General features: G+C 33.8%; 1 protein-coding gene across 1 annotated transcript in view; it reads right to left on the bottom strand.

Moving 5' to 3' along the window:
* LOC118191038 (oxidation resistance protein 1-like) overlaps positions 1–26,436 on the bottom strand; it is a 189,996-nt gene that overhangs the window by 112,850 nt on the left and 50,710 nt on the right. Inside the window, exons 3-8 of the mRNA XM_035361827.2 lie at positions 24,296–24,349; positions 21,596–21,723; positions 16,307–16,377; positions 10,138–10,245; positions 1,582–1,665; positions 295–411 (exon numbers count right to left, since the gene is read on the bottom strand). Coding sequence (XP_035217718.1) covers positions 295–411; positions 1,582–1,665; positions 10,138–10,245; positions 16,307–16,377; positions 21,596–21,723; positions 24,296–24,349 — 562 coding nt within the window. The remainder of the gene's footprint in view (positions 1–294; positions 412–1,581; positions 1,666–10,137; positions 10,246–16,306; positions 16,378–21,595; positions 21,724–24,295; positions 24,350–26,436) is intronic.

Raw genomic sequence — 26,436 nt, 5'->3', positions numbered from 1 at the left:
CAGTTCTTTACAAATGTGTCACACTTCTTGACAAAATTATATATTTTTCATAAATGACAAAATTATATATTTTTCACGCGCCCATAGTCAGAGCCTCTCAGATCGCATTTGCTTTACATTGTTGCTTGAGGTAGATATCTGCCTATTTGTGACATGCGTAGAATTTATACATTTTTCTCTCTACTCTTAAAGAGGGCAGCACGAAATGTAACAGCTCTTTTTGTTGTTATTCTTCGATAATTTTATTATGTATGATAATATATTCAAAGTATATGATGAAGCAGAGCTCCTTACCTGGCCATCGGTGAAATGCCTGGCTTTCACCTTTAGGAATCTGTGCGATCTCTCACTAGGACGCCTGTAGGGAATGCGCAAGGCATCTGTTACACTCGGTCTTCGCTCTCGGTCATCCTAAACAAGATAAAATTGTTAAGAATTTCAGGTTTTGTATGCATTTTGAAATAACAGCAAATCAAAATGCCCAGTACATTTTGAGAGATACAGCCTCAAATTCTTCTTTTCTAAAGCAAATATTTCTGCATCGCCTTGCTTTTCATTCACCTTAAATAAGATCTGTACTTACGTTTCGTGCCCTCTTTTCAGATAATAGAAGAAAAAGAAAAAAAGCAATTTATAAATTACGTGAGTCTTTATGGGTAATATGAATTGAAATCAACAATAGTTACTCAGATTTCGTTATATGTTAAATATTTCAATGAATTTTTATTCATCAGCTATGATCCTTTGTAGATAAATGATAATTTAATAAGTGAAACATTCAGAGACTATCAAAAGGCCCATCAATGACTAAATATGAAATATTTATTAATTTCTCCTTTTCTGACGCAAGATTCATGTGCATTTTTAAAGCTTTCTCAATTTCTACGGTGTATTAAAGCACACTGACAAAAGATATTTTATATTTCTCAAGAATTGATTCAGATTGAATATGTGATCTTTAATGGTTAAGTCATGAATTCAAAAGCAGAGAAAATAAAAGTAAAATTAAACCTGAGCAAAACTTAATCAATTAATGGAAATGGAAAATAAGAAATATCTTACGTTTCGTTTTTTTAAAATTCAGCTAGATTTAATAATTTTTAACTCTGGAACAAAAAACAGAATTATTTTTATTATTAATTTTTAGAACGATTGCTACATCAGGTACTGTAGAAAATGGCTTAGACATAACTGTAACTTTAATTCCAATGCTTGTACCGCTACCTAGATGCGCAAGCTCAGTGTCATTCAGCTTCCATTAGCTCAAAAACTAATGGAAGCTGAATGAAAAGATGCTCTGTTTAAAGCTTTATTTTTTTAATCCTTATTTATTTTTATAAATAAAATTATTTTGTTATCGTTTATAAGTAACATTGATTTTACTGCTTCTTTTACCCAATGTGTGTATTCTTCCCCGTATTATTTAATATTACTTTGATCTCACCTATTGTGAGTAAATTAGAACTTAATTTAGATAATTCTAAGTAATTCTAAATACAGTTCACTGATAACTTCGTAGAAAATGGTATAGCTTTCAAACATTTAAAACTAATTGAAATATGTGTCAAAATTAGTACTAACCTGAGGAGGTGCTAAACTGTCTGTAGTTTCTTGGTTATCTGTAGCTTCTGGCGCACGATTTCTCTTCTCCGGGACGAAGAGTAACTATAACCAGAAACATTCATATATATACATATATATATATAAATGTATTATTATAATATAGAATTGCTTTAGTACTAGTCGAAATTTAATAAAAGTAAATGCGTGTCAAATATGCTAGGAAATTTCTCTTTGTCAAGAGGTTGTAAGTTGCACCTCTGAAATATAATTACCTAGCGCCCTACATCTGCTGTTGATTGCGGAGATTCAGGCTCTGGTATCACCTTGACTTAACTTTCTTCTATCACAGTTCCACTCCATATTTAGAATTCACTTTTTTCATCAGACTAGTGGAAGCAAATAGTAACTTATGCCAATGATTCCTAATATGTTTCACATTTTTAAGTGAAAATTTGTGTTTCATTTTATACATCCAGCCTCTTATATTAAGGATTCAGAGGTTGATGAACAAACCCAAAGAAGGATTCGATTGAAATAGTAGACAGTAATAATTTTTTAACAGTTTTGTTACTAATGACAGAAACTCGTCTTTTTCTTATAACCCAGGAAACAAAATCGATAACCGTAAGCACCTATAAGAGAAAATTCACCTACACTAAAGAAACTTCGCTTTTAGAAGATTCGAATAAAGAGCGCGTTGATTAATCTTGATTTTCATGGAATAAATTATGAGAAAATTTTGCTTGAAATGGAAATAGTGTAGAAAGTATTTAGTAGAAAAGCAACTGACCCGATTTCTGATAGTAATTCATCGCGTAAGAAACGCTCGATAAGAATAATGCGGTAAATCTTTACATTATGGTAACTTGGCGATTTTTTGGCGAAACTTTGGCGACCAACCCTGCTACAGCAAACTGCTAGTTTTTTTTTTTTTTTTTTTTTTTTTTTTTTTTTGGACGCCATTTTGTTTTCACGAAGTAAAGGCTTTTTTTTTTTTTTTTTCCCACTCAACATTTTCCCCAACAATCTGCTAGCCGAATTACGCTTATGCTAGAACTTTTATGGAACAAAAGTTCTTAATCATGACGAAGATTAGGTGCAAATTTGGAAAAAGTGCAGAATCGCCCACTGCTTGCCGCGTTTTTAAGAATTGCATATATACGGTATCCATGTACACGTCGACCTATTTTCACTTAAGAAAATATCCCAGAATTGCACAAAAATGGTATTGCGCACACTCTTGACTTTATCCATGTACACATCGACCTATTTTCACATAAAAAGTCAAAGAAAATTAACAAAAATCCAATTCTTCTTACTCTTGTAAAAAGAGCTAAACAAATAAGTGGCCGATTCTGTACTTTAGCAGCAAAATTGTTTCTAAGTGCTTATTAGCTAAAATCCCCATTGGAATTTTCCGGAAAATGTCACATTACATGTCTCATGATCTCTCATTTCTCTGAGACAAAATAATCTGTGATTGTACTTCTCAGATTATTGCTAAAGTCCTCGCTAGTAACCTTTATCACCTTACCAAAATGTCGCCAAACTACCTGTTACCATATTCTAAAGATTACCCGATAATACTTTTCCCGCCCTTACCATAACGGAATCATCCCCATTAACAGCTAAGAGAAGTATAATCTTACTCGGAAGATTTGGCATCTTCTAGTTTTTTTTTTGTGATCCGTAAAGTAAAATCTGGCACTGGCGTGTTCGTTTTGAAACCAGCTGAAAAGCTCCAAAGAACTTAACAAGGTAACGAATAGCATCCAAATAGTAATTATCTGCAAAAACTCCTAAAGGTTCTATGAGCAAGCCAAGATAAATATGTTTTAGAAGTAATGCGTGCTGAAGGCTAAATAGTAATAAATCTTTTCCTTTTTAATTGGTGTCTCTCTTGCTGCATTTCGTAACCTACCGCGCTTTCTTAAATGCGCGTGATCTCTTCAGTAGCTGAGTAGTTAAGACCAATGAATGCTGGTAGTTCAATCTGGATTCGAATCAAGGCGAACGATCTGGCTGCAAGTTTTCATGGCTTTCATCATGCGCAACGTGGATGTGAGCTAGTTCCCGTTAGAAAGTTATCCACAAAAGCATCTCTTCCCTTAAGCAGATAGCGTTGCTGTGCATTGCTACATTCAAACCTAGCATCATAAATGCTTGTTGTGTTTTCCGATCTCTCTCCTGAGGATCGCGTGTTCCATCGAATAATCCTAGAATGTAGTCATATACAAAAACACACAAAAAAAAAAAAAAATAACAAAATACTTCAAATATGAATGAAATCAATACGAAAACAACCGTTTAGTTTACTCCAACTGCTTTTCCAATATAAATAGTGTTAATTAAATGTTAAATAGTACATGATGTTTTCAAAAATATATATATGGCACTATTAAGGCACATAGATGAAATGAGAAAAAAATACAAAAACCTTAACAAAATTATCAGATATCAAGAAATGATCGCACATAGCATAGTAATATAAAACTTACAACAAAAACAAATCAGAAAGAATAGTTAAAATGTGGTGCACTCTTTAATTGCCTTAAAAATTGGTTACTCTAAAAACAATACATTTTTCAATTAAGTTAATTAAAATTTAATTTCACTTAAATTATTTAAAATTAAATCAATAGCGCTGATATACTTCGGCAGACTGTATGATTAAATAGCAAGTAATCAATTAAAAAAAAGTAGCTCGCTGATGGATACGATCATTTTAAAAGGTATTTTCTCCCTCTTCTCTTTATTCCTTCGTAGTGTAATTGGAAGCACACTCGAGTATTCGAGAGGTCCAGGGTTGAGATCCGGTGAGGACATTGCACAATTTTCACATCATCTGCTTCAAAAAAAAGAAAAAAAAAAAAAAACCAAATGACTCTACAAGACGCTCGAACTGAAAGGCGGTGGACGATAATTCGTCACCATCAAAATTTGGCGATCGGGCCCCTGAATCCCCAGTCGCCCTTTAAAAGAAGGAGTACTTAAGCTATTTTCTCTCTCCTTTCCACATACCTTTGTGGTCTAATTGGAAGCATACTAGCCGCATATGTGAGAAGTTCAGGGTTGGAGTCCTGTCGAAGGCACTGTGCATTTTTCACGTCACCTGCTTCCAAAAAAAAGAAAAAGTAAAAGAAACCTACTGACTCGACATTTTTAATTTATCTAATTGCATCATAGCTTCAGAACTAATTAGACAACAATTTCCTGAATTAACGTACTCTCCTCCTAGCTTAATATATTTTCAGTTGTTCAGTGTGTTTGCCTAAAAGAAATTCAAAGCCTACATCTTTAACTGGTTCAGAAATAATCAGCTTGTCATCAAATGACACCTTCGTAATTATATTTACTTTTTGACTTGAATAAGAAATAAAAGAATGAAATATTCTGCGTTTCTGTATAACACTGAATAATTTCAGGGCTTGAAAGCTGGTCAATGAACATATTCCTTTAACAAAAGCTTTCCGTATTGCCTTCAGTGTAAATAAATTAGCACTCGCCTTTAATCAATAGGAGAATCAAAAGCGTTGATCACTCTCGGGAATAACTTTTGAAGCCCTTAAACTACTTCACTGATAACTGCTAATAGTGTACAATGTTTCATATTTAAGACAAACATACGATTAGAGTATATTTTATATGCTATATCCATTGCATATTGTTTTTTTACGGAAAAGTAAGCTAAAAAAGAAAATGTTAGAAAGTAGAAGATAATGAAAGATAGTCTAGTTAATTTGTTTAGGCAAAGCACTCACTATCTACTTTAGCTAAAGGGTGCCTTAGTGGAGGGTTTTCTAAGGAAAACTGGCTTCTATATACGTTACACATGGAGAAAGCCATGAAAGCACCAATGCAACCCGCCCTGGACTGTTAGCCCTGGGCCAGCGTTCAGTGACTTTACCGCTGGGCCGCTGGGGGTCTAATATAATGAAAATCTATTCAACACTGAAATAATTCAAGGTACGTAAGGGAGATACCCTTTCTTTGTAAACTACCAGAATATATATCTGCCAATATGTACACTCATAGTATCTTTCAAGATAAAAAAATCTGTGTAGGTATGATACGTTTTGCTAACATTAAGCATAAATTGTTATAGGTTTGTATACATTTTTCATGGTAAATGATAAAAATGTCTAGTACGCAAATGCAAGTTTTGCGCTTATAAAATATTCAGTTTTTCTAAGTCCAGTACAAACATCCTACATTGTCTCAAGTAAAATTTTCGTTTCATTTCTTGAATGCAATCCGTATTCAAATTGCGCTATTTCAGTCTTCCATTCCCCGTGGATCAATTGCATATTTAATTTGTGTGTTATACGGTTTACAGAAACAAAACGTTTTGAGAAAAAGAAATATGTTGTTAGTTTTCCTTCCCTTCCCTTAAAAAAGTACTCAAAAGAACTTGATTAGACTCCCAATTGTTATTTCTCCTCATACCTATGAAGCATACTCACTGGACAGATCATATACTAGAATGCTGATATCAAGAAGGCGTATAGGGCAAGGGCGCCAACAGGGCGGAGTCGCGGAGCCCTTTTTTTGCCGATTCCGCGGAATCTTCAGGCGCCTCCAAGGGCGACGCCAAAGGACTTAAAGTCCCCTCTACTACTTCCCCACCTTACAGGAGACTACCTTTCCATTGCTATGGCCACAGACATTCGGAGATACGAAGACGCTCGAATGCAAGCTATTTTGGTTTGTTTGTCAGTTTTTCAAACGAACGTCGATAAGATTGAAAGTCTCTATTCTCTGGTGATGTTAACACTGGATTATTCATCCGTTGGAGAAACTTCTAATGATTGCTGTTGTGACTGGATGTTTGAAAATGAAAAGAAAAACCTGACGCTATTGATTCTTTTGATCTTTATTCAGATAGTCTTAGGTGAAAGCAATTGATCCATGGTTCAAAGATTGTTAAATTACCAAAGATTAATCCATGGTTCAAAAGTTATTGGTAGCGTGGTAAAAAAAATATAATTAAAAAACGAGATATTCTATTTCTTGCATTTTAAAATAACTCTCTAACTGAAATTTCTTTTCTCTTCATATTCTGCACATTAATGGAAAACGTGAATGAAAAAACCAAAAATTTAATATCCTTTGCTAGATCAATGTTAAAGAAACAAAGCCTTCCTCACAATTTTTAACACATACATATCATTACTAAAATTCAAATAACACAAATAGGTAATGATGGTGTATGTTGACTATGCTACAGTGAAAATGAAGTAATTTCCACTTTAAACTTCAAATGGCCTTACTAAAAAGCAAAAGCTTATAGGGATTTATTTTAATTTCCTAATAATTACTTATAATTTTAAAATCACATTCCTATATTTCCTTGTTTCGCACGAACAGTTCCCTTCCAAAATGAGTTTTCAGTATCGCGTTTTATATAAAGGAAGTAAAACCATTACTTGATGTGAAGTTCGGTCACTTTCGTAGAATCTCTCAGAAGCTCTAACTAGAGCGTGTCCTGCCTTCTGACCACGTCATTGCTTTAAGGCAGTCTTATTACGCTCGGTCGTATCCTAATGTGCCTACTAGTATTCGCATGTGAGGTTTAAATAAAAGCAACTCGGTTAGTTATTTCTATACAGCTTCGGTTAAGTTTTAGTAGTTAGAATTAATTTAGTTTCTTATTTTTTAACTTAAGTTAAAGCCCGAGTGGAGGTTTCCTGTAAGCCCAAGAGAATGCCGACTGTTATTATTCTTTGAGTTGAAAGAAAAAGCATTTTAACCCTTCTTTGGACTTTGTTTCTGTAGTTGTAAGGAGAGCAGTAAATAAAAGCTATACTCTTCTCTAGTTCTAGTTGCCAAGGGCACTCAATTTAACTAAAACTTTATAAAGTCAAGAACACTGAATGGTTATCAGCTAATGATAAAAGAAGAAATTCTCGATGAAATGAACTGAGAAATTTTATTTAAAATTGACATTAAATAAATATTGAATTTTATGCAATTATTAATATATCACCATTAGAAAAATGGTAGTGTTTCAAAAGTATATCATTAAAATAAAACATTAAACAATTTGAAGTTATTCAACGATTAAAACGTTAAGAAACTTTCGAAATTTCCGTTTTAACTTAGTATGTTTTAATATTTATGCCAATTATTGAAAAGTCTAAAGAATGACTGTAGTTTGTTGTACGATTGTTATACTACTGTTTTAAAAGTTGTATTAGTCGTGTTTTGAATCCTCCGAGTTACGCAATTACTGTTGGAATGATTACTGCAGTCCTTTACTGTACTGGCTAGGATCTGTACCTAGGCAGTCTCAACCACGGGGGTATGCAAATTATCTTCACAGGACTAGAACCCGAGTATTGTACTCAGGTTGGTTCAGGCTTGGCAGGGACCGTACTGGTACTGTCGTGTCTGTTCCTTCGGCTGTGGTGGAGCTACATGGTTTATATTGTCGACTGAGTTCCCGGGGTTTGACTTTGACCCCATTCAGTTTTCGTGGCGGGGACTGACAAAGCGGACAGAGCACCTTAATACAATGTGGTTTTGCCGACGGAGTGGTGCCCGGAGGCAAGATGACAGCGTTTTAAAATTTGCAACGAAGCGTTCTGGCAATGCTTAGTAAAAGCCGGACGGGGACTGCGGGGGTTGCGCCCGCAAGAACGAAGGTCCCACGGGTGTTGGATAATTCAAACTCTTTATGGGTTCCGTATAATGAGAACCTCGGTGGGAGGTCCTTCACCCGGTGTGTCAGTCCCTTACTGTACATATTTAAGATAACGAATGTTAGTCATGTCCAGTGCTGCGAAAATGAATACGCTGTGAAACTATTCTGAGGCACTAGGTTAAATTGAGGCAATCTAGTCGAGCAGGATAAGATTGGCTCAAACTTCTCGATTTCTACTTCTCATTTATATGTTTGCCCTTTACCTCACGTTGCTGCGTCAATTTTAACAGGCGGATCATTTCGACATGTCAAATTTCGAAATAGAAATTTGTTATAATCCTGGTATTCTTTTTCAGTATCATACAATCATGCTGAAATGTAATTATTTTCTCCTTTGTAACGAACAAATCCCTTAGTTTTTATAGTCCTCTTACCTAGCTATAAGCAATAGACAAATATGTAAACAAAAAATAAAACAAACGATACCTGTAAACTTTTCCACCCGTAAACAAATCATTTATATTGTTGTGACATATCTCACCTGTCTGATGGTAATATCAAAACAAGCCCACGAAATTCACCCTGGCAAGGACTGCAAGATTGCATCTGTCATTGGCAAGACCCCTGAACACCATACAGTACGACTGTACAACTTTCGTCAGTTCCGCCTTAAATTTTGATAGATATCACCCCCAGCAGGGCGGATCCAAAGGTATTCCACCCCTCCTTCCCTACCACCAACCTCTCGAAAGGATTTTCGACTCGGCGCATATTTTTAGTGCCTCCATGCCGTACAGACACTATACATTTACTAACATCCATGCCTTCTCCGGAATTCGAGCCCAGGTCCTTTGGTGGGGCAGACAGCGTCTCTTACCACTATCCAGGTTGGGCAGCCGACATATTAGTAATTTATTTATAGGTAGAACGGCAAATGATTTCTGGATCAGATAAAAATAAGTGAAATATTCTTCACAACAATTTCAAACATAGATACGACATAAATCAAATCACTTACCTATATCCTAGGATTTCCACATTGTTAAAACACAAAAATACGAAATAAAATACATATAATATACACGGTACATGTGATATTCTCAAAATCCAGCATCAATGAAATTCATCTTTAGTTGCTAGAATATTGAAATTCTCGAATTCTCTCTGATGATTAGAGGAAAATGACTTAGTTCTCACAAAATCAAAAGTTTACTACTTGATTTTTACTTCTGGAAACACTTGAATATTTTTATTTAGCTCTAGATTATTAACTGCCCTATAGCACCATGATAAAAAGATCTATCTCTCTTTTAATGAGACTAATCTTATTATCATTTAACCGATATTCCCAGAAGGGTAGTATTAACTGTAACGCTATGGTTTATAAACTAGGAGAGTCATTTCCATCAGATTCATCTTACCATTCATGCAATAGCTCTCGTTGAAATGACAGCATCGACTTTGGGATTCAAAATACCGCTACCTGTAGCTATGGTTTATAAACTAGGAAAGTCATTTTTATCAGATTCATTTTACCATCGGCTATATGACAGCATCGACTTTAGGATTCTGAAGTACCGCTAACTGTAGCTATGATTTATAAACTATGTTATCATTTTTATCAGTTTTTTTATCAGATCATCAACTCATTTTTATCAGATTCCTCTTACCATCATTCAATAGCTATTGTTGAAATGACAGCATCGATTTTAGGATTCTAAAGTACGCTAACTGTAGCTATGGTTTATAAACTAGGGGAGTCATTTTATCAGATTCATCTTACCACCATGCAATAGCTATCATTGAAATGACAGCATCGACTTCAGGGTTCTAAATTACCGCTATCGTTCTGAAGAGATTCTATCGAATTTTCTACGAGCGTATGGGATACCAAACATATTAACAATAGTAAAGAGAAGACGTATAATTACCTGCCCAGGAAAGACAATTCTGGCAGAAAGCCTATTGAGTTTGGCTAACTCTGATGGAGTGGTATCGAAGCGGGCGGCAATTCCTGCTAAAGTGTCATTTGCTTCAACCTAGTAAAAAAAAGCATTAAATTATTTGGCTTTAAAAACATGTATGAGAATAAATGTTATTAGTAAAAATTGAATATGCAAAATACAAAGTCGCCTGAAAAATTATATGTTTTTCATTCATTAAACCTAGGCGAAGCAAAGCTAAAACGAGCATGACGTATCTGTCGAGGAAAATAGTACTGAAACATGAAAAACTAAGAGATTAGAATTTTGAAAGCGTTGAGAGAACTGTTTGAGAATTCACTTTATTAGCTAAAGAAGATAAATGTTTGTGAATGGCAAAAGTTTTAAGAAAAACCAGCTCATCGCCTGAAGAAGCATTGAGAAAAATTTTAACAGAACCAAAGTCAAATTTGTGTTTAAGTAGTACGTAACTGTGATTTGCTAACGAAGATCTAATTTTTTCTCCTTTTTCAACATAGGATTCTTGTTTTTGGATGTGAAAAGTTGACGCTGTTTCAGTTGGATAGATATATGTCAAACCACACTGGCAATATATTCTAAGAATTCCCCAAGAATTTAAATCAGGGATGGGATCTTTAAGAATCCCATCTTTAATTCTAATTCTTTGAGAACTGAATAAAGAATTTTACTGAAAGATAAGAAAATGACTTCGGAAATAAAATTCCGTAAAATCCGACTAACTTTGTAAATAATAGAAGGATGAAATTGGATTACGACAAAGCTGGTACTGTTATTTCTATTAGCGGAATGCCTTTTATGATGATAAGAGGAAAACATTTCATTTCCTTCCTTCTCCGAACGCTTTCATTTAGCCGAGGAAGGGAAAAAATATTTAGAGTTTTATTTAATTTATTTTATTTATTTATTCATTTATTTTATTTATTTATTTTTTTTTTCTTTGTTTTGTTTGTTTGTTATTTTTGTTCATTCAGCTGTTAGGTTTTTTTTTAATACTGAATTCCAGAAATTTTGGGTCTTTTAATCTGGCTAGGGTTAAAACATTTATTTATAATTTAAATTCTTTGCATCAAAATTAAATGCATTTTTATCACTTTCCTTTAAAAAAACCTATTATCTTTTTGCTTAGCTATACATTTATTTCTAAAATAAGGATACTTGTAAATTCATAACTCTTCCTTTACCAAGCCCTTTCGTTTTTTCATAACAGTAAACTAAATTAAAAAGCTAGTTTTCTCTAACTAATAAAATGTCTATAATTATTCAAGTAACTAAAAGTTTATTTTCTTAGCTTTACTATTTTCTTGATAAAAATCTAGTTCAGACAAGATATGGCATGCAAAATCTTCAGTTTAAACAGAAGATATTCAGTCTTCTGTATGCTTCTATAAGAATGTGGGAAGAATTATTTCTGTCAAGCAGATAGTCTGAAGACAACCCGTTTTCTAATGCAACATATTTTCGATCTTTTATTCCGGTCATCGCCATTAAAAACAACAAAGAAAAATTTATGACGGGCACTAGCCATTTTTATGGCTTTGGATAAGGCCAGAAGCGGTAGCCATTTTATTTATGGAGGCATCTAATAGGCGGCTACCGTTACCTCCTGTAAGGAATAGATAATTACATCAACGTCTTTTCCGGTATTCGAACCCGAGATCTTCGGCACGACAGTTAGACTCACTAACTAGTTTCCCGTTTGAGCAACTAAACTAATTCTAAAATCATCCTTCCGCTGAATCTTTCTAATAGAACTTTAATGCTTATTATGATACTCACCTAATCCTACCAAATTTAGAAACGCTTGAGCTTAGATACATTATGAGAAACACAAACATCTCTAAAATGATTCTAAACCCTGAATTCTCATTTTCACTTAGTTATTTCCACTGAAAAACGCGGCTTCTATTGAAATGGACCTCGGTTCTTTTAATTACTCGAAGGATGTTTGTTGAAGTAAATTACCACTTATTTTTCATACTTGAATAAAATTCCTGAACTAAAAGTTTGTTAAACCCAAGTAATTAAATCGAATCTCTAAGATAATAATGCAAAGTTTAATCCTTAACTTATTCTCTTTTCTTACTAAATTTTAAGCAGACACTTTTTAAGGCAAATTACCGTTAGAATCGTTAGTGTACGATCTGCGGCTTTTAGTTAGATAGGTATTTCTTAGTAGGCAAACCACAGAACTGAAGGACCCTGAGTAGTAGTAGTTGGTTTAACATGTTGAACTGATAACCCAAAATCCAGTGGGAAGTATTACTTGATTCAATTATCATAAGTTACGTACGGCAGTTTTACCAGAGGCTGGCCAGATCCAGAGGATATCCAATATCCAATACCCATTACCAGAGGATATGATCACCGAATCGTCGACCATCAAAAGAACTTTGTAGTCCTGCAAACTGTGCCAACACTCGAAATACTGAATAGGTTTGGTGGACTTTTAAGCTGAGAAATCGGAATTCTTCACCGTAAACTGAAGCTTGGTGGAGATCCGTTAATTCAAACATAATACCATCATGATGCTATTATTTTTGAATAAATAGATTCCTTATACATAAAAAAAAAATAGATTTCGTATTCGAAAATGCAATAAAATGACGGGTAAAAAAATGATTGAAACAGACAATTTTAGTGGCGTCATCTAATAAATAAATAAATAAATAAAAGCTGTATACCACGTGCTACATCAATACCATTAAAACAGCACTTCGCCTAAAAATTAACCGTCTTATATGAAAACCATTCTAAATTGCCTCCATACTCTTAAAAACAGAATGCATTAAAAATTAAGCCTTAAAAGTTAAAATAACGGCAGTATTCTTCAAATTAAATATTTTAGTTCAATAATAATCAGAAGAAAGTGTTTGTTTTTCTTTTAGAAGAAAATTTTTGTCCTTTTTTAAAAAAAGTGTTCAAATTCCTTCAGATAATACAGAAAACATGGTACAAAGATACAGGGTGATCAGCGAATAAGGCCTGATTTCAAAATTAAATATCTCTACAACAAAAATCGGTAGAATTATGCGGTAAACTGTACATTTATTAGCAAAACTGTAAAAATGGTGTACAAAAGTTTAGAAAATTTAGTTACGAAAATCGTTAACAGATGGCGCTGTACGCTGAAAACTCTTTCTCTGAAAGGAGTCAAAAAAAATTAATTAAAAAAATAAAGTGAAGCAGCCTTTGCAATCAAAATACAATTTTTTCAAAATGTTCACCGCTCGAAACAATGAGGTCGCGTAAACGAACAATGAAATTTGACATCACATCTTGCAGTGTCTCGACGTAAATGGAATCACATGCAACACCAATAAACGATTCAAGCTCATCTAGAGTAGCAGGATTGTTTCGATAGACAGCGGCTTTCAATGCGCCCCACAGAAAGAAGTCACAAGGATTCAGATCGGAAGAATATGGAGGCTAAGCTATTCCTGTGTCAGTAAATTGAGGATAATCTAACGCAAATACTCTATTCCCAAAGGATTCATGAAGAAAGTGAAAAACTTTATTTGTTCGATGTGGTCGAGCTCCATCTTGCAGGAACCAGTCGATACCTGGTCGATCCTTCAACGCCAGTTGAGTGCTGACAAATTGTTCCAAAATTGTAACGTAACGTTCAGCAGTTATCGTTTCTCGTACGAAAAAGGGTCCGATAATGCCTCTGGCGCATACCGCAGCCCATGCCATAACTTTAGGGGAATGCAGTGCTTTTTCTTCATACAAATGAGGATTTTCGGTACCCCAAAATCTCCATTTTGTTTATTAACGATTCCATTCAAATGAAAATGTGTCTCATCTGTCAACCAGATGCTGCTCACATCAAATCTGTCGTTGTCGATCATTGTTAGAATCTGATTCGCAAAGTCAACCCTTTGTTGCACAGGTTTTTATGGGTATGGCCTGATGACTTGTAAGGAAATAGCCGTAGGCTATTTTTAAATATTTTTTGTGTGCTCGTGTACTTCAAACCTTTCTCTGATGCAATCTGTCGGATGCTTTTCCTAGGATTTTGCTGAAAAAATCCAGAAACTTTGGCTGCATTTTCAGGAGTGACTATAGTTTGCTTAGGCCAAACATTTCCCTTTCGATCATCAGCCACGCTGCCAGTCCATTCGAATTTCGCGAAGAGCATGCGAATGGTTTTCGCATCGGATCCAACTAGAACACTGAATCGGTTTTGAAAACTGCGACGTGTTGCCGTAGGACTGTGTTCTAATCCGTGAAATTCCAAAACTAAAATACACGTTGTTCACTAGAATACATTATTTCACTTTCTACGCTAGCCTCTTTTCACTAGTCAACAGTTGTACTGATTACTTTCGACTTCGAAGCACATTTTAAAGGCTATTGATAGGTCATTGCGATTAGAGCACCATCTGTTACCGATTTTCATAACTAAATTTTATAAACTTTCGTACACCATTTTTCGAGTTTTGCTAATAAACATGCAGTTTACCGCATAATTCTATCGATCTTTGTTGTAGAGATATTTAATTTTGAAATCAGGGCTTATTCGCTGATCACCCTGTATAAAGCTTTTAAAGTTAAACTTAGCTTCTTCCTTTATTTAATGTAGTAGCTTGCCTATACATACAGATAAGATGAGAAACCCATTGTTTATAACACTGGCAGAAATCACATTTTTTACGGTTTGCTGTAATAACATCAACTGAGATCTTCTGGCTTCATCTATGTTTAAAAAAACATAGTTTTTCTAATAATTACTTTTTTCTAAATTAGGCTAATGTCAGAAAAGGATCTAACTAGGCTGATTCTAGAGCCTTCGATAGTAAGAAGCCTCGTCTCGATCACAAGTGTTACGAACAATGCATAAGCTTGTGAAAAAATTATGTATACTTGATGGCTGAACGATGTCAAATAACTAAGCTTTCAAAGGGAAAAAATAATCGTGTATCTAGATTATTTTGGGGAAAATTAAATGGATTCAAATACCCGGGTAAAATATATTTAATATAGTTTTTTCGCTCTCTGCTTCAATAAATAATAAATTACTGTATTTGCCGGTGTATAAGACGTACCGGCCTATAAGACGCAACCACTTTTTTATACGCATTTTTGAAGGATAAAACTTTATTACTCATCATTATAATGAATTTACAGTATTTTAAATATAAAGTAATACAAATACAAAGTAATATTTCTGCAAATACCCAATATATCTGGAAAATAACACCTTTCAATCTTCGTCATATCCCAGACACTTATCTCCAGAGCTAAATGAAGATTCACTTGAAGCCTCTTCTAAATCAGCATTTGAGTCTTCATACAACAAACTGTCCTCTGTACCATCCAGTGCATTACTTCTTAAATGATTTAACAACTGTCTGTCTCTGTTTCCAAAGCATCTCATGAAGCTTTGACCCATTCACAAACTTGCGAAATGCTGGGCCTCTTCCTTGATCCTGATGGTGTAACCTCAAAATCTGAACACTGCATCCAGCTGTTCCACTTCTCCTTCATAAATCCCTTAAATGGTTTATTGATGCAGACATCTAAAGGTTGAAGCTGACTAGTTAGGTCTCCTGGAATTACAGCTAACTGAGTTTTCAATTCTTTGAGTTTATTTTTAACATCTTCTGTTCTGCGGGAACGAAACTGGCTCCATACTAGTAGGGCAGGTTCCTTCAACAGTCCGCCATGGTGCCTCGACCAAATTTTATTTATTCATAACTTCATTCCTCCTCCATCCATCCAGCCTTTTGCGTGAACGTGTATAAACACTCCCTTAAGCAATGTACGAGTATAAACAATCCTTTAGCCAAGGAAATTTCCAGAAATGAACGTAATCAAAAACTAAGTATCGACATATAAGATGCAGAAGACGCATCCCGTTTTTCAGAACCTATTTACAAAGGAAAACAAATGCGTCTTATAAGCCGGCAAATACGGTAATTATGCGCAAAACTTATTTTTTCATGTGTGAGATTATTTGGTGTAAGCTTTTTTTCGGAAACATTCAGTTTTTTAAACTGAATATAAATTAAATAAACTGAAATAAAACTGAAAATGGAGAAAATTTAGGTTAAACAAGTGTAATCATCTGTCGAAGAATAACAGCACATGAAAAAGAAGAATGATAACACATAATAACTGGAAAATCTTTCATTACCTTGTACTGTTCTGTTCCTTGAGGCTGTGTGAATGTCCGACTGAGAGCTTTCTTTTCAACTGCTGATGGTCCTACAAGCAAATAAGTTGGATGCGATAACTAGTACTTATATAATACAGTGTATTGAATATAGCCTTTCTAAAAATTCGAAAAAGGAATTACTGTTTTTAATCAGCGATAAAATTTTGTTACAAAGAAAGAGCAGAAAATAAGTGAACATTACTGCCAGTCGATAAGCATATGATATCGTTTATTTGTTTTCCATATCCCATATATGCTGCTCATCTTCCTCTAAAACGTTATTTCATCTATGCTCTTAATAATATTTTACAAGAAGGCTTATTTTAAATTATAAGTGTTGTAAATAAAATGCATTTCTAACATCGTAAAATATACCAAGACTTTTAACTTTGCTTTTCCAGTATACAGTGTCTAACAAAAGTGATGGGACACTTGTGCTTTACAAAAAGAAACTGTAGTAAAATAAATTTAAAAAACATGCAAAAATTTTTTGTGGGTGTGTTTCATATTTAAATTTAGTAACAATTGTTACATAACATACATTTTCTCAAAATATTAAAATATTAATTTAATAAAAATACAATTGTTTAGAACGGAGCAAAAAATGGCTCACATAAGTGATAGGACACTTACTTTTCCATCAAATATTTATTCAAAAATTTTATTTTTAAAAAGTTTTTAATATTTTGTTGGATTTCCTTTTACTTTTAAAACATGATTTAATCTTCTTGGGATGGATTCGACTAATTTTTTGGTGATTTCTGGAGTGATTTTACCACATTCTTCTTGAAGCACCGATTTTAATTGTTATTTTGAAGAAATGGTGTGTTTGCGAATTCTTGATTCCAATTCTTGCCAAATATTCTCTGTGGGATTTAAGTCTGGAGATTGTGGTGGTGTTTTTATTATTTCAGGACAGATATACAGCAGCCAGAGTCTAACGTTCAAAGCAGTGTGCTTCAAAGCAGTAACGTGTCATTGTCCTGGTAGAATTTAAAATCGTTATGACGTTATGAAGGTTCAATTTTCGTGCTGAAGATTTCAAATTTTGATTTAAAATGTCAGTATACTTGTACTGATCCATTATACTGTCAATAAAAACAAGATTAACAACTTCAGCGGACGATATACACCCCCATACCATAACTCCTCCTCCGCCATGTTTTACTGTTGGCACCAAGTTCTGTTTGCGAAATTCTTCCCTGGATTTTCTCCACACCAAGATTCTACCGTCAGAACCAAATATATTAAATTTATTCTCATCAACAAATATAACTTCATTCCAGTAATCATAATTCTTATTTATGCTGGATTTTGCGAAAGTCAGTCTGAGTTCTCTATTCTTTTCACTTACGAAGAATTTTTTCCTGGCTGCTCTACCGTGATATCCAGCAGATCGAATTACTATTTAACAATTACTCCATATAATGCTTGTAAATCAGCAGCAACTTTAGGAGCACTCATTCTTGTTTTTTTTTTTTTTTTTTTTTTTTTTTTTCTTTTTTTAATATTTTGAACGATAATTCGCTTTATTCCATTGGATAGCTCTGATGGTGGGCCAGGTCTTCTTTTATCCTGAATCATATGATTCTTTTTATATCGTTTAATGATATTGAAAACTGTTGAATGACTCACGTTAACTGTTTCAGCTGTTTCTCTAAGAGATTTTCCACATTCAATATGCAAATTAATAACTAATTCTCGAATTTCAGGCAAAGTGTCTTTTCGTTTAGCATTCATGGCTGCACAGAGCTAAAAAACACAAAACTTCCAAACAAACTGGAGAGAAATACTGCAGACGATTTTATAAATTATTGCCAATTGCTTTTGAGTAAAAATAAAAACCCCAAAAAAATTTTTTTATTGTAGTACGTAGTAGTAGTACGTAGTAATAGGTGTCCCATCACTTATGTGAGCCATTTTTTGCTCCGTTCTAAACAATTGTATTTTTATTAAATTAATATTTTAATATTTTGAGAAAATGTATGTTATGTAATAATTGTTACTAAATTTAAGTATGAAACACACCCACAAAAAATTTTATATGTTTTTTTAATTTATTTTATTACAATTTCCTTTTGTAAAGCACAAGTGTCCCATCACTTTTGTGAGACACTATATCGTCTGCATAAATAAAACTTAATGGCAATAACGAAACATTTTGTTAACGTACAGATTGCAATCTTGTATATAGTATATTTCATCTTTTAATTTTATTCAAATTTTAATATAATTTGTGTACTTGTCTTCTACAGCGGCCATTGGAAATTTAAAAAATGATTATATATATATATATATATATATATATATATATTGCTTTGTTTTAATAAATTGTTAACAAAATTGTATTAAAGAAAATAATAGACAGAACTTTCCACTTATGTTCAATAACAAACGGAAAATTTCGGCATGTTTATATATATGTTGTTACTTTAAATAAATTGCTTACATACCTAATTGTATTAAATACGATAATTAATGTGTATTAGGTAAGTTGTGTTGAATTACGTTATTTTAAATAATTGCGGAAAATTTGTATTAAATTCTACAATAAATACAAATTCACATTAAATTCCTTCTGTACGTATATTTTAAATTACTTGTACTGTATAGATATTGAATGAATTGCCTATATAGCATTTAATGTAGTCAGTTTCATATTCATGGATATTCATAATATTTTTCAGCAAATCCCTTTTTTTAAAGCCCGAATTATGTCAAAGCTTTTTCTCTTAACAAAGACGCTACAAAAAAAGTACTGTAACTTTTAATACGATTCTTTTGCTTGTGTATATGTTGTTACTATTGTTGTTTGTATGATTTTCTGTTTTGAAAAAGAAACGTATAAATGAATGCCGGAATTTTCAAAATTAAAATTCATTTTAAGTTGAGTTTCTATTTTTTTAAATAGTAAGGTACAATTTTATGAGTTAGCAACAGTAGATATTTTTTTATTTGAGACGAAAAGCATAATATTGGCATCATTTCGTAATAATTTTTCTTTCATAATTTTAAAGTTATTTCGCTCTCATAAGGGTACTCATATGAAGGTTGGCAAATAACAAACCGTTTACTAAAAATAAATTTGTAACTCAAATTTTAAGAATACTAATCGCTTACCCACTCAGCTCAAATATTTAGTATAAAAAAGAAAAAATAACTTTATGAAGTCCAACTAGTATAATTTCATAAAAAATAATTGAGTTTAATAATAAACTAAAAGTATTGCTTTTTTTATTATATTAATCAATCATTCCAACGATTTTAGACTTTAAACACAATGGAAATTATGCAGTGAAATTCAGTGAATACTATGGCTCATTGCATCTTTCTGTAATATAACAACTACTGTTAATTTTATTCCTGAAAGAATTGAAATGAAGAATAAAAATATTTGAAAGCATTTTGATTTTCAGAGCATAAGCAGTTTACTGTTTAATAAATAAATGGAAAGAGTGAAATACGAATCAGCTCATGTTTTTCCTTAGGTTTTTCTGAAGTATATTTATTTTATTTTTGGTAAGTTATACTGTTTTTAAATACTGATTTTAGCTCAAATATTTTTTCTTTTATTTTTACTGAAGAATTCAATAATAGGGAACACAGTAAGAAACCATAATATTTAAAGAGCATAGTTTCAAAGATCAGTGGTTGACGCACCGTCAGGAGGGCTCCTGACCACGGTTGCCCACCTAACAGAAGAATGCTATCTTGGGGAATTTATTATACCCAACAGAAAACATTTTATATTGGCAAATAAAGCTAGTTAAATTTCACAACGCTAGAGCACTCGCTACATACGTCTATTACAACCGATGCAATAAGTTACATTACAACAATTCTGCTACAATCGATACAAAAACCAAAGCATTCCACAAAAAGCAAGAAATACTACAACTAAAAACAAATAAACAATAGAAAATGTAAATAACAATATTATTATTTGCAAATGTAATGCCTTATTTACCTTAATGGTGTAAGCCTCAGTCTTTAAAATATTCCTCAATCCTGACTTTCTAGGGCCCAGATCGACCAAGTTTTCTCAACGAGCTCCTTCAAGTGTAATGACAGCATCCAACGATACAAGGGTTTGCGCGTCTGCCCTCAGCATATCCACGCATTGGAAAACCCGCATTAGATCTGCTGCTTCAGAGCCCCACAGTTTGCATTGCACAAACACAAGTCGTTTAATATGGCCGGCAGGCAGCTGACCTGACCACTGATTTCCGGAGAAGTAGTCTTTGCTCACTGAACACATCCGTTCGCTCGCCCGGCATGCCGCACCGCAAGAAGTTTTTCTGTTAATTCTAGAATTAGAGCAGTTGATAAAATCCTTCACCTCTGCATCACAGGCTGAGTTAGATGGTCACTGCCCCATTTGACACAAACTGTAGTTGCTGCAAATATGTTCGCACTCTTGAGAGTCATAGGAATGAGTAACGGATATAGATTCCGCAGTATAACAAGATGCAAGCCCAATCAAAACCGATCAAACTTCTCTAGGGAGTCTGCCATTGACCGATCCAGGACCAAGACCCAACTCCTTCCACCGTCCGTGTGAGAACACAGCTTCCTGAAAGAAAGCTTGTCTGCAATACAGTATTGGAAAGTGTCGCGCTTACATCCTAAAGAGCATCGTCCTCTAGTGCACCAAAAGCAATAAAAGAGAGCCTTCCTCTTTCCAGAGTTCCCAGTGAAAGAGAGGCCTCTACACTTGGCTGATCTTTAACGGCTTATCAAAGTTTCTGTAAATGAGTCCTATTCTTGCAACCAAGAAGGAGTTTCGCTGAATGAGTAGAATGCACATGTAAAATCGAAACTCCAACATACGCCGAATGGACGTCAGAGAAGAACTATGCCCCCAGAAGCAGCGGAGGTCAAGAGGAGTCTCTTGAGCTAATGAGAAGATCGCGACTAAAATGGATAGCATTTGTACTATCAGTGGTTTAAAAGTAAAATCGGTTATGTTTTCTTTCCTGGAACAACCTCAGAGAAACGAGTTTTATTAGACTTCAGTTCCACAGCGACCAAACTCTGTAGCACCTCTGCTACCGACAGCAGGTTCACTTATGTTCCATTTGTCGTTCTGTGTTTCAAAATTCGACTTTCCAGCAGAGCAATTTACAGCCCTTGCTCAGTCAAAAACCTCCGTATGTTAGAGAGGCAGTTCTTCAAAGCGTTACAATCTCAACAGTTAAGAGAGCAATGAATCCGTCACAAAGATGATTGATGTGAAATATGCAGTAAAAGGTCATTAAATAGCATTACCTTCATCTTTAGAGGCAGTTTCCGGAGCTGTTTCTCCAGACGTCGCTGTGTCTGCTTGCACCTGATGGTCCGGGTCTGTGCTACGAGTTTCTGCTTGGTCCTGCGTTGTAGCCGAATCACTCTCGCTCCTAAAACGAAGGAAGTCTCAAATTTAGAGGATAAAAAACCTTTTGTTAAATCATCAGCCTAAGCGCATAATTCTAGCTGTCTTACAGATTTTAAACTCTTAAGGTAAACAGCAGATTATTTTATTATTTATTTGCTACAGGCTTTAAAATGATCAATATCTAAAATTTTTTGTTAGTCTATATAAATTCTTTACAATTTTCTGTTTCATTTAAGATTATGTCATTCTTTCTATAACGTCCTAATTTTTTTCAACTTTCTACTCATTTCAGACAGAATTCGATTTTTTTTTTTTTTTTTTTTTTTTAGTTGCTTGTATTTTTCTTGAAATTTTCTTTATACACTTTTTATGTCAACATGTTTCTCTTTTCTCTCTGGAACTTTTTGAAATCAATTTACTATTTTTCCCCGTTACGTCCTGCTATTCTCTTATTATTTTTTGTAAACAATCCAACAATTATGCATCTTCTAGGCATTGCGGGAATTTCAGAATAGCATGGCAGATTAGAGTCGAGCGCCCAAAAAAATAAGACACTGACAGTTTCCCTTACTTACATTCCTGGCAGTTTAACAAATGAAATTGAAGTTTTGTTTTATTCGTGTATAATGTAAACTCACTTCGGTTTCTCTTAAAGACCTCCATAAAGGCATCCGTGCAAGCAGATAGTCTGAATATGCTTTGCCAACTCATCTTGGTTATGTCCAACTCTTGGCTTGTACTTAATCATTTAGTACTTTTTTGCTTTTGATTGTCATTTTCTAAAGCAGGAGCATTTTGAAACATTTAATTTAGATATCTGCAGGGGGTGAATTTGAAAGAATATCCTCTTACCTTATCACATGCTCTTCGTGGTTCCCATTTTTAACCCAAAATGTAAGCAAAAACAAAATTTATTCTGTGATAACGTGTTTATCACCTATTTCTGTCATTTTAAGTAGTATTCTGCTGAATAATGCCAATAATTGATTCATTTGTCCTATGTATCAAAATCTGCATGTCGAGCATAGTTGGATTATGGAGTTGCGGCGCGATTGCTGTTTGGATCCTTAATACAGACGTTCCTCAATGTGATGTGAAAATTGCACAGAAAATCATACATTACCCACATTTTAGATGATTTCTCATCTCTGAATATGTATAAATTTATAGTACATTCATTTTACGTGTAAATTTGTTCATATCCACGCACAGAGCTTGAAAAATATGCCTATAATCATTATTTTGTTGAAATATCTAGCCCAGACACTTGCTTCCAGTAAAAAGGTTTCTCAAAATTTAATTAGAGAATTTTAAGGGAACACTGAGGATAAGGGCTTTATAAATATAAAATCTAACCTTTCATTTAGTTTCCACAGACCAAAACGTTCAGATAGTGTCACAGTAATCATGCTTTAAAGAGTTAAGTATAAAACATTCTATACCTTTATACCTCTATACAGGCACAGTTCGCGTAAGTATTGGTATCATTAAGCAGTTTCAAGGGAGTAAAGATCAAATTTAATTATTACAAGTTGCATTATTTTTTATCGTGTTTTTACCATGTGGTCTGATGATGATTTTAAAGCGTACATCCCATTTTTGCAAATTGTGAAAAGACGCATATACATTCAAGTTTTGTCGCGACCTACCAAACATGAATGCATAGTTGCGACCCATAGTTACTCTAAAACATTCAAACCCTCGGCCTAAATACTATACAAATAATTTGCAAAGTGGTCAGGGATATGGAAAGAGGAACGTATAGTAAAATTTTAGATAATAAATACAGTGTACTCTTATTTATTCGAGTTGAAGTGCTATTTTTTTTTATCATTGTATTCGAATTCCCTTTGGCTGAAGAAGTTCAGAAGAGTTTCAACAGAAGTCGTTGCTGTCTTTGGACTAATGTTACTGTCAGTATTTTCTTCGCTTGCATTTTTGGTATCACTCTCTGCTACATCTATTCTTGTGACATTTTAAAAGATAACCACACCACGCAAGCACTGAAAGCAATCGAATCGCCATTCCTCGGTGTTATTCCATTCGACATTTACGTACATATACGACAAATACGTACAAACCAAAAAAATGTAAGTGATCAATAGAAATGATGTCTTCTACTACGCACATGCAGAACGAACGGTACGAGGAATTAATTGAAATTAAACCAAAAGATACAATCCAGCAGCTTTTAGAGCACGCTTTGAACTTGCACGTGTTTGTTTTTTGCAAACTCTTCGAGCACAGCATTGAGTGTGCATGCGAGGGTACCACTATCCACGGATAATCCATAAACTAGGTAATCGCATCCGCATAATGAAGCGTATATTTTAATTGGTTATTAATACAAAATCCTACAAACTAATAATTTTTATATCATTTAGATATCTTGAACGTCTGCCTGTCTGGAAGAAGTAAGTTTAAAATTCATCTCCTGGTTCGCTGCTATGCAATTCTAAAATCATTATTCTTCATAAATAAGATCTTTCAAGACAGACGTAATGATCATTTTAAATAAAAGATAATTTAAAACTACTCATGCATCTTGATGTCGTAAAACTATTATAGGAAATAATATTTTTAAATTTACTTACGACTGGGCTTCAGTTAACGATTCTTTACTGTGGTAGCTCTTTGACTTCTTTCCCCTGCGAAAGGACGGAAGAAAATTTTTATTAAGTATTTTGAATCATACCACATATTGAGAATATCATAAGAAATTTGGATTGCAACAACAGAGGTACTATTGAGAAAACAGTTATTTTCCCCTCAGAAGTTAAGATACTGTATCAGGTTTCAAAAATTAAGCTCCATAAAAATGCAACAAAGGTGAATAAATAAGAGAAATATACTTTAAGATAGTGACAAAAATCATGTGGTCAAATTTTTCTTTTGCGGAATGCACAAGTTTGTATTATCTTTTTAACATCTTTAGATCCTTTTGCCATTAACATGAACAACAGTGAATGTGACTAATATTGTCATGTCAAATATTGCCAGTGTATAAGCTTCCTAAAGTTCAATAATTTCTCCTCTCAAAAATCATTCCGCTGGATCGATATCTCAGATTCAGAATAGATTAAAATGAGTTTGCATCTTAGAGATACTGTGGATTTTGAGAAGCTTCTTTTATCACGGCAAACTTCTTAAAGATAAAGCAGCGTGTGTTATATGGGCATCGTTGGGCAAGGTATCGAATCAGCTTATTTCGAAATTCTACCATTTTCTATGCAAACAAAGAGAAGAACATTTCTGGAAAATATTGTTTCTACTCTGGCTTGAAAGAACGGTGTATATAAATTTCTTAATATCTGTAATTAGGGATATGTAATTTTTCGCATAAAAAACTGGAAATTTCGCAATAAATAAAAATTCAGGAATGAAATTGTAGCTTTTATTTGAGGAAAGGAAGAGGAAGAAATAAAAATGTATGTTTTTTAACTTCTTGTAGTTAAATAAACTGCTGAGAAAGTATGAGAACAATGCAAGCTAAAAATCATTTGTAGTATTAATATTCTCTTGCTTAAATCCTTATCCTTTGTCTGTAATTACGACATTATGGATCTTAAATTATCTCACAGCATCCACACTAAAAGTTTTGAATAGCGTTTGCGAAGTTTTGTGATAAAATGAAGTTACTTTAAGAGCCTCAGCGTGAGAGTTCTGATTGACATCAGCGTGAGAGTTCTGATTGACAGCTGTAAGAAGTTGCTTATGGAAATTGTAGAGCCATTGAGTTTTTTGATGCTGGATACGGGGAAAATGTGTAGTGCCCTCTTCGGGTTTCGAACTCTGAATCTCCCGAATACACGTCGAGTTTGCTTCCAGTTACACCACGAAGGCATGCGGAAAGAGGGAGAAAATACCTTATATATTCCACCTTTTAAAGGGCTACTGTGGATTAGGAGGCCCAATCGCCAAATCCAAAAAATCACGCCCAGCTGGGTGATCTGATTTATGCACCGTAGTACTGGCTTTTGAGCATAATCTAATCGTATCCCTAACCATTTTCCCCATTTAAAGCACATTTTTGCATTTGAAAACTACTGGATATTGTAGCCTGCCACTTAATGCTGCGTGAGTTCAATAATTTCTCGTTTAGAAAGGCAAAAAAAATTAAATAAACTCAATAGTAAATCAAAAATCTGAAACAGCTCAGATTTTGAAACAGCACTTGATTAATGCTAGTCAATGTGTACCTACACCAGTGTAGGCAAACACTGACTAGCATTGTGTGTCATTATGATATTCTCTTAATGGCTTTTTAAACGAGCATTATGATACCTACTTATATCTATGCATCATACAAGTGTATCACTTGGGTACAAAACCCTCTTGTGCAAATTTCATTTTTCTGTCAACTATATCCCTTTTACAGCTGATAATAATATTGAAAATTTATGATCGCAAAATTAAACTATTTATTTAGAAAACAAAATAGAAGATAGTCTCTCTTATTCTACAGATTGCGACACTATAGAGTAGATGAGTAAGGCGACTAGTTGGTAAGTACATACAGGAGGGAAATTAAGTACTCGCATGGGCCAATGAAAGATAGGCAAAGACTCTGAATAACATGCGGCGAGACTTTGAACGACAAGCGTTACACTTCTTAAACCTTTCAGTACCTAATTTTCACAAGTTTTGATTTTTAGAAAGGTCATAACCATACTTATCGTATTTAATCGCTAACTGAAAAATTTTGCATTTATTCGCATCTATTTCGCAAATACAA

The sequence above is a fragment of the Stegodyphus dumicola genome, chromosome 1, assembly GCF_044657685.1.
Source record: "Stegodyphus dumicola isolate Sdum_Otavi_A_Nest chromosome 1, ASM4465768v1".
In the NCBI taxonomy this organism is placed as follows: Eukaryota; Metazoa; Arthropoda; class Arachnida; order Araneae; family Eresidae; genus Stegodyphus; species Stegodyphus dumicola.
Note: the sequence above shows the minus strand (reverse complement) of the source record. Positions and strands in the feature narration are given on the sequence as shown.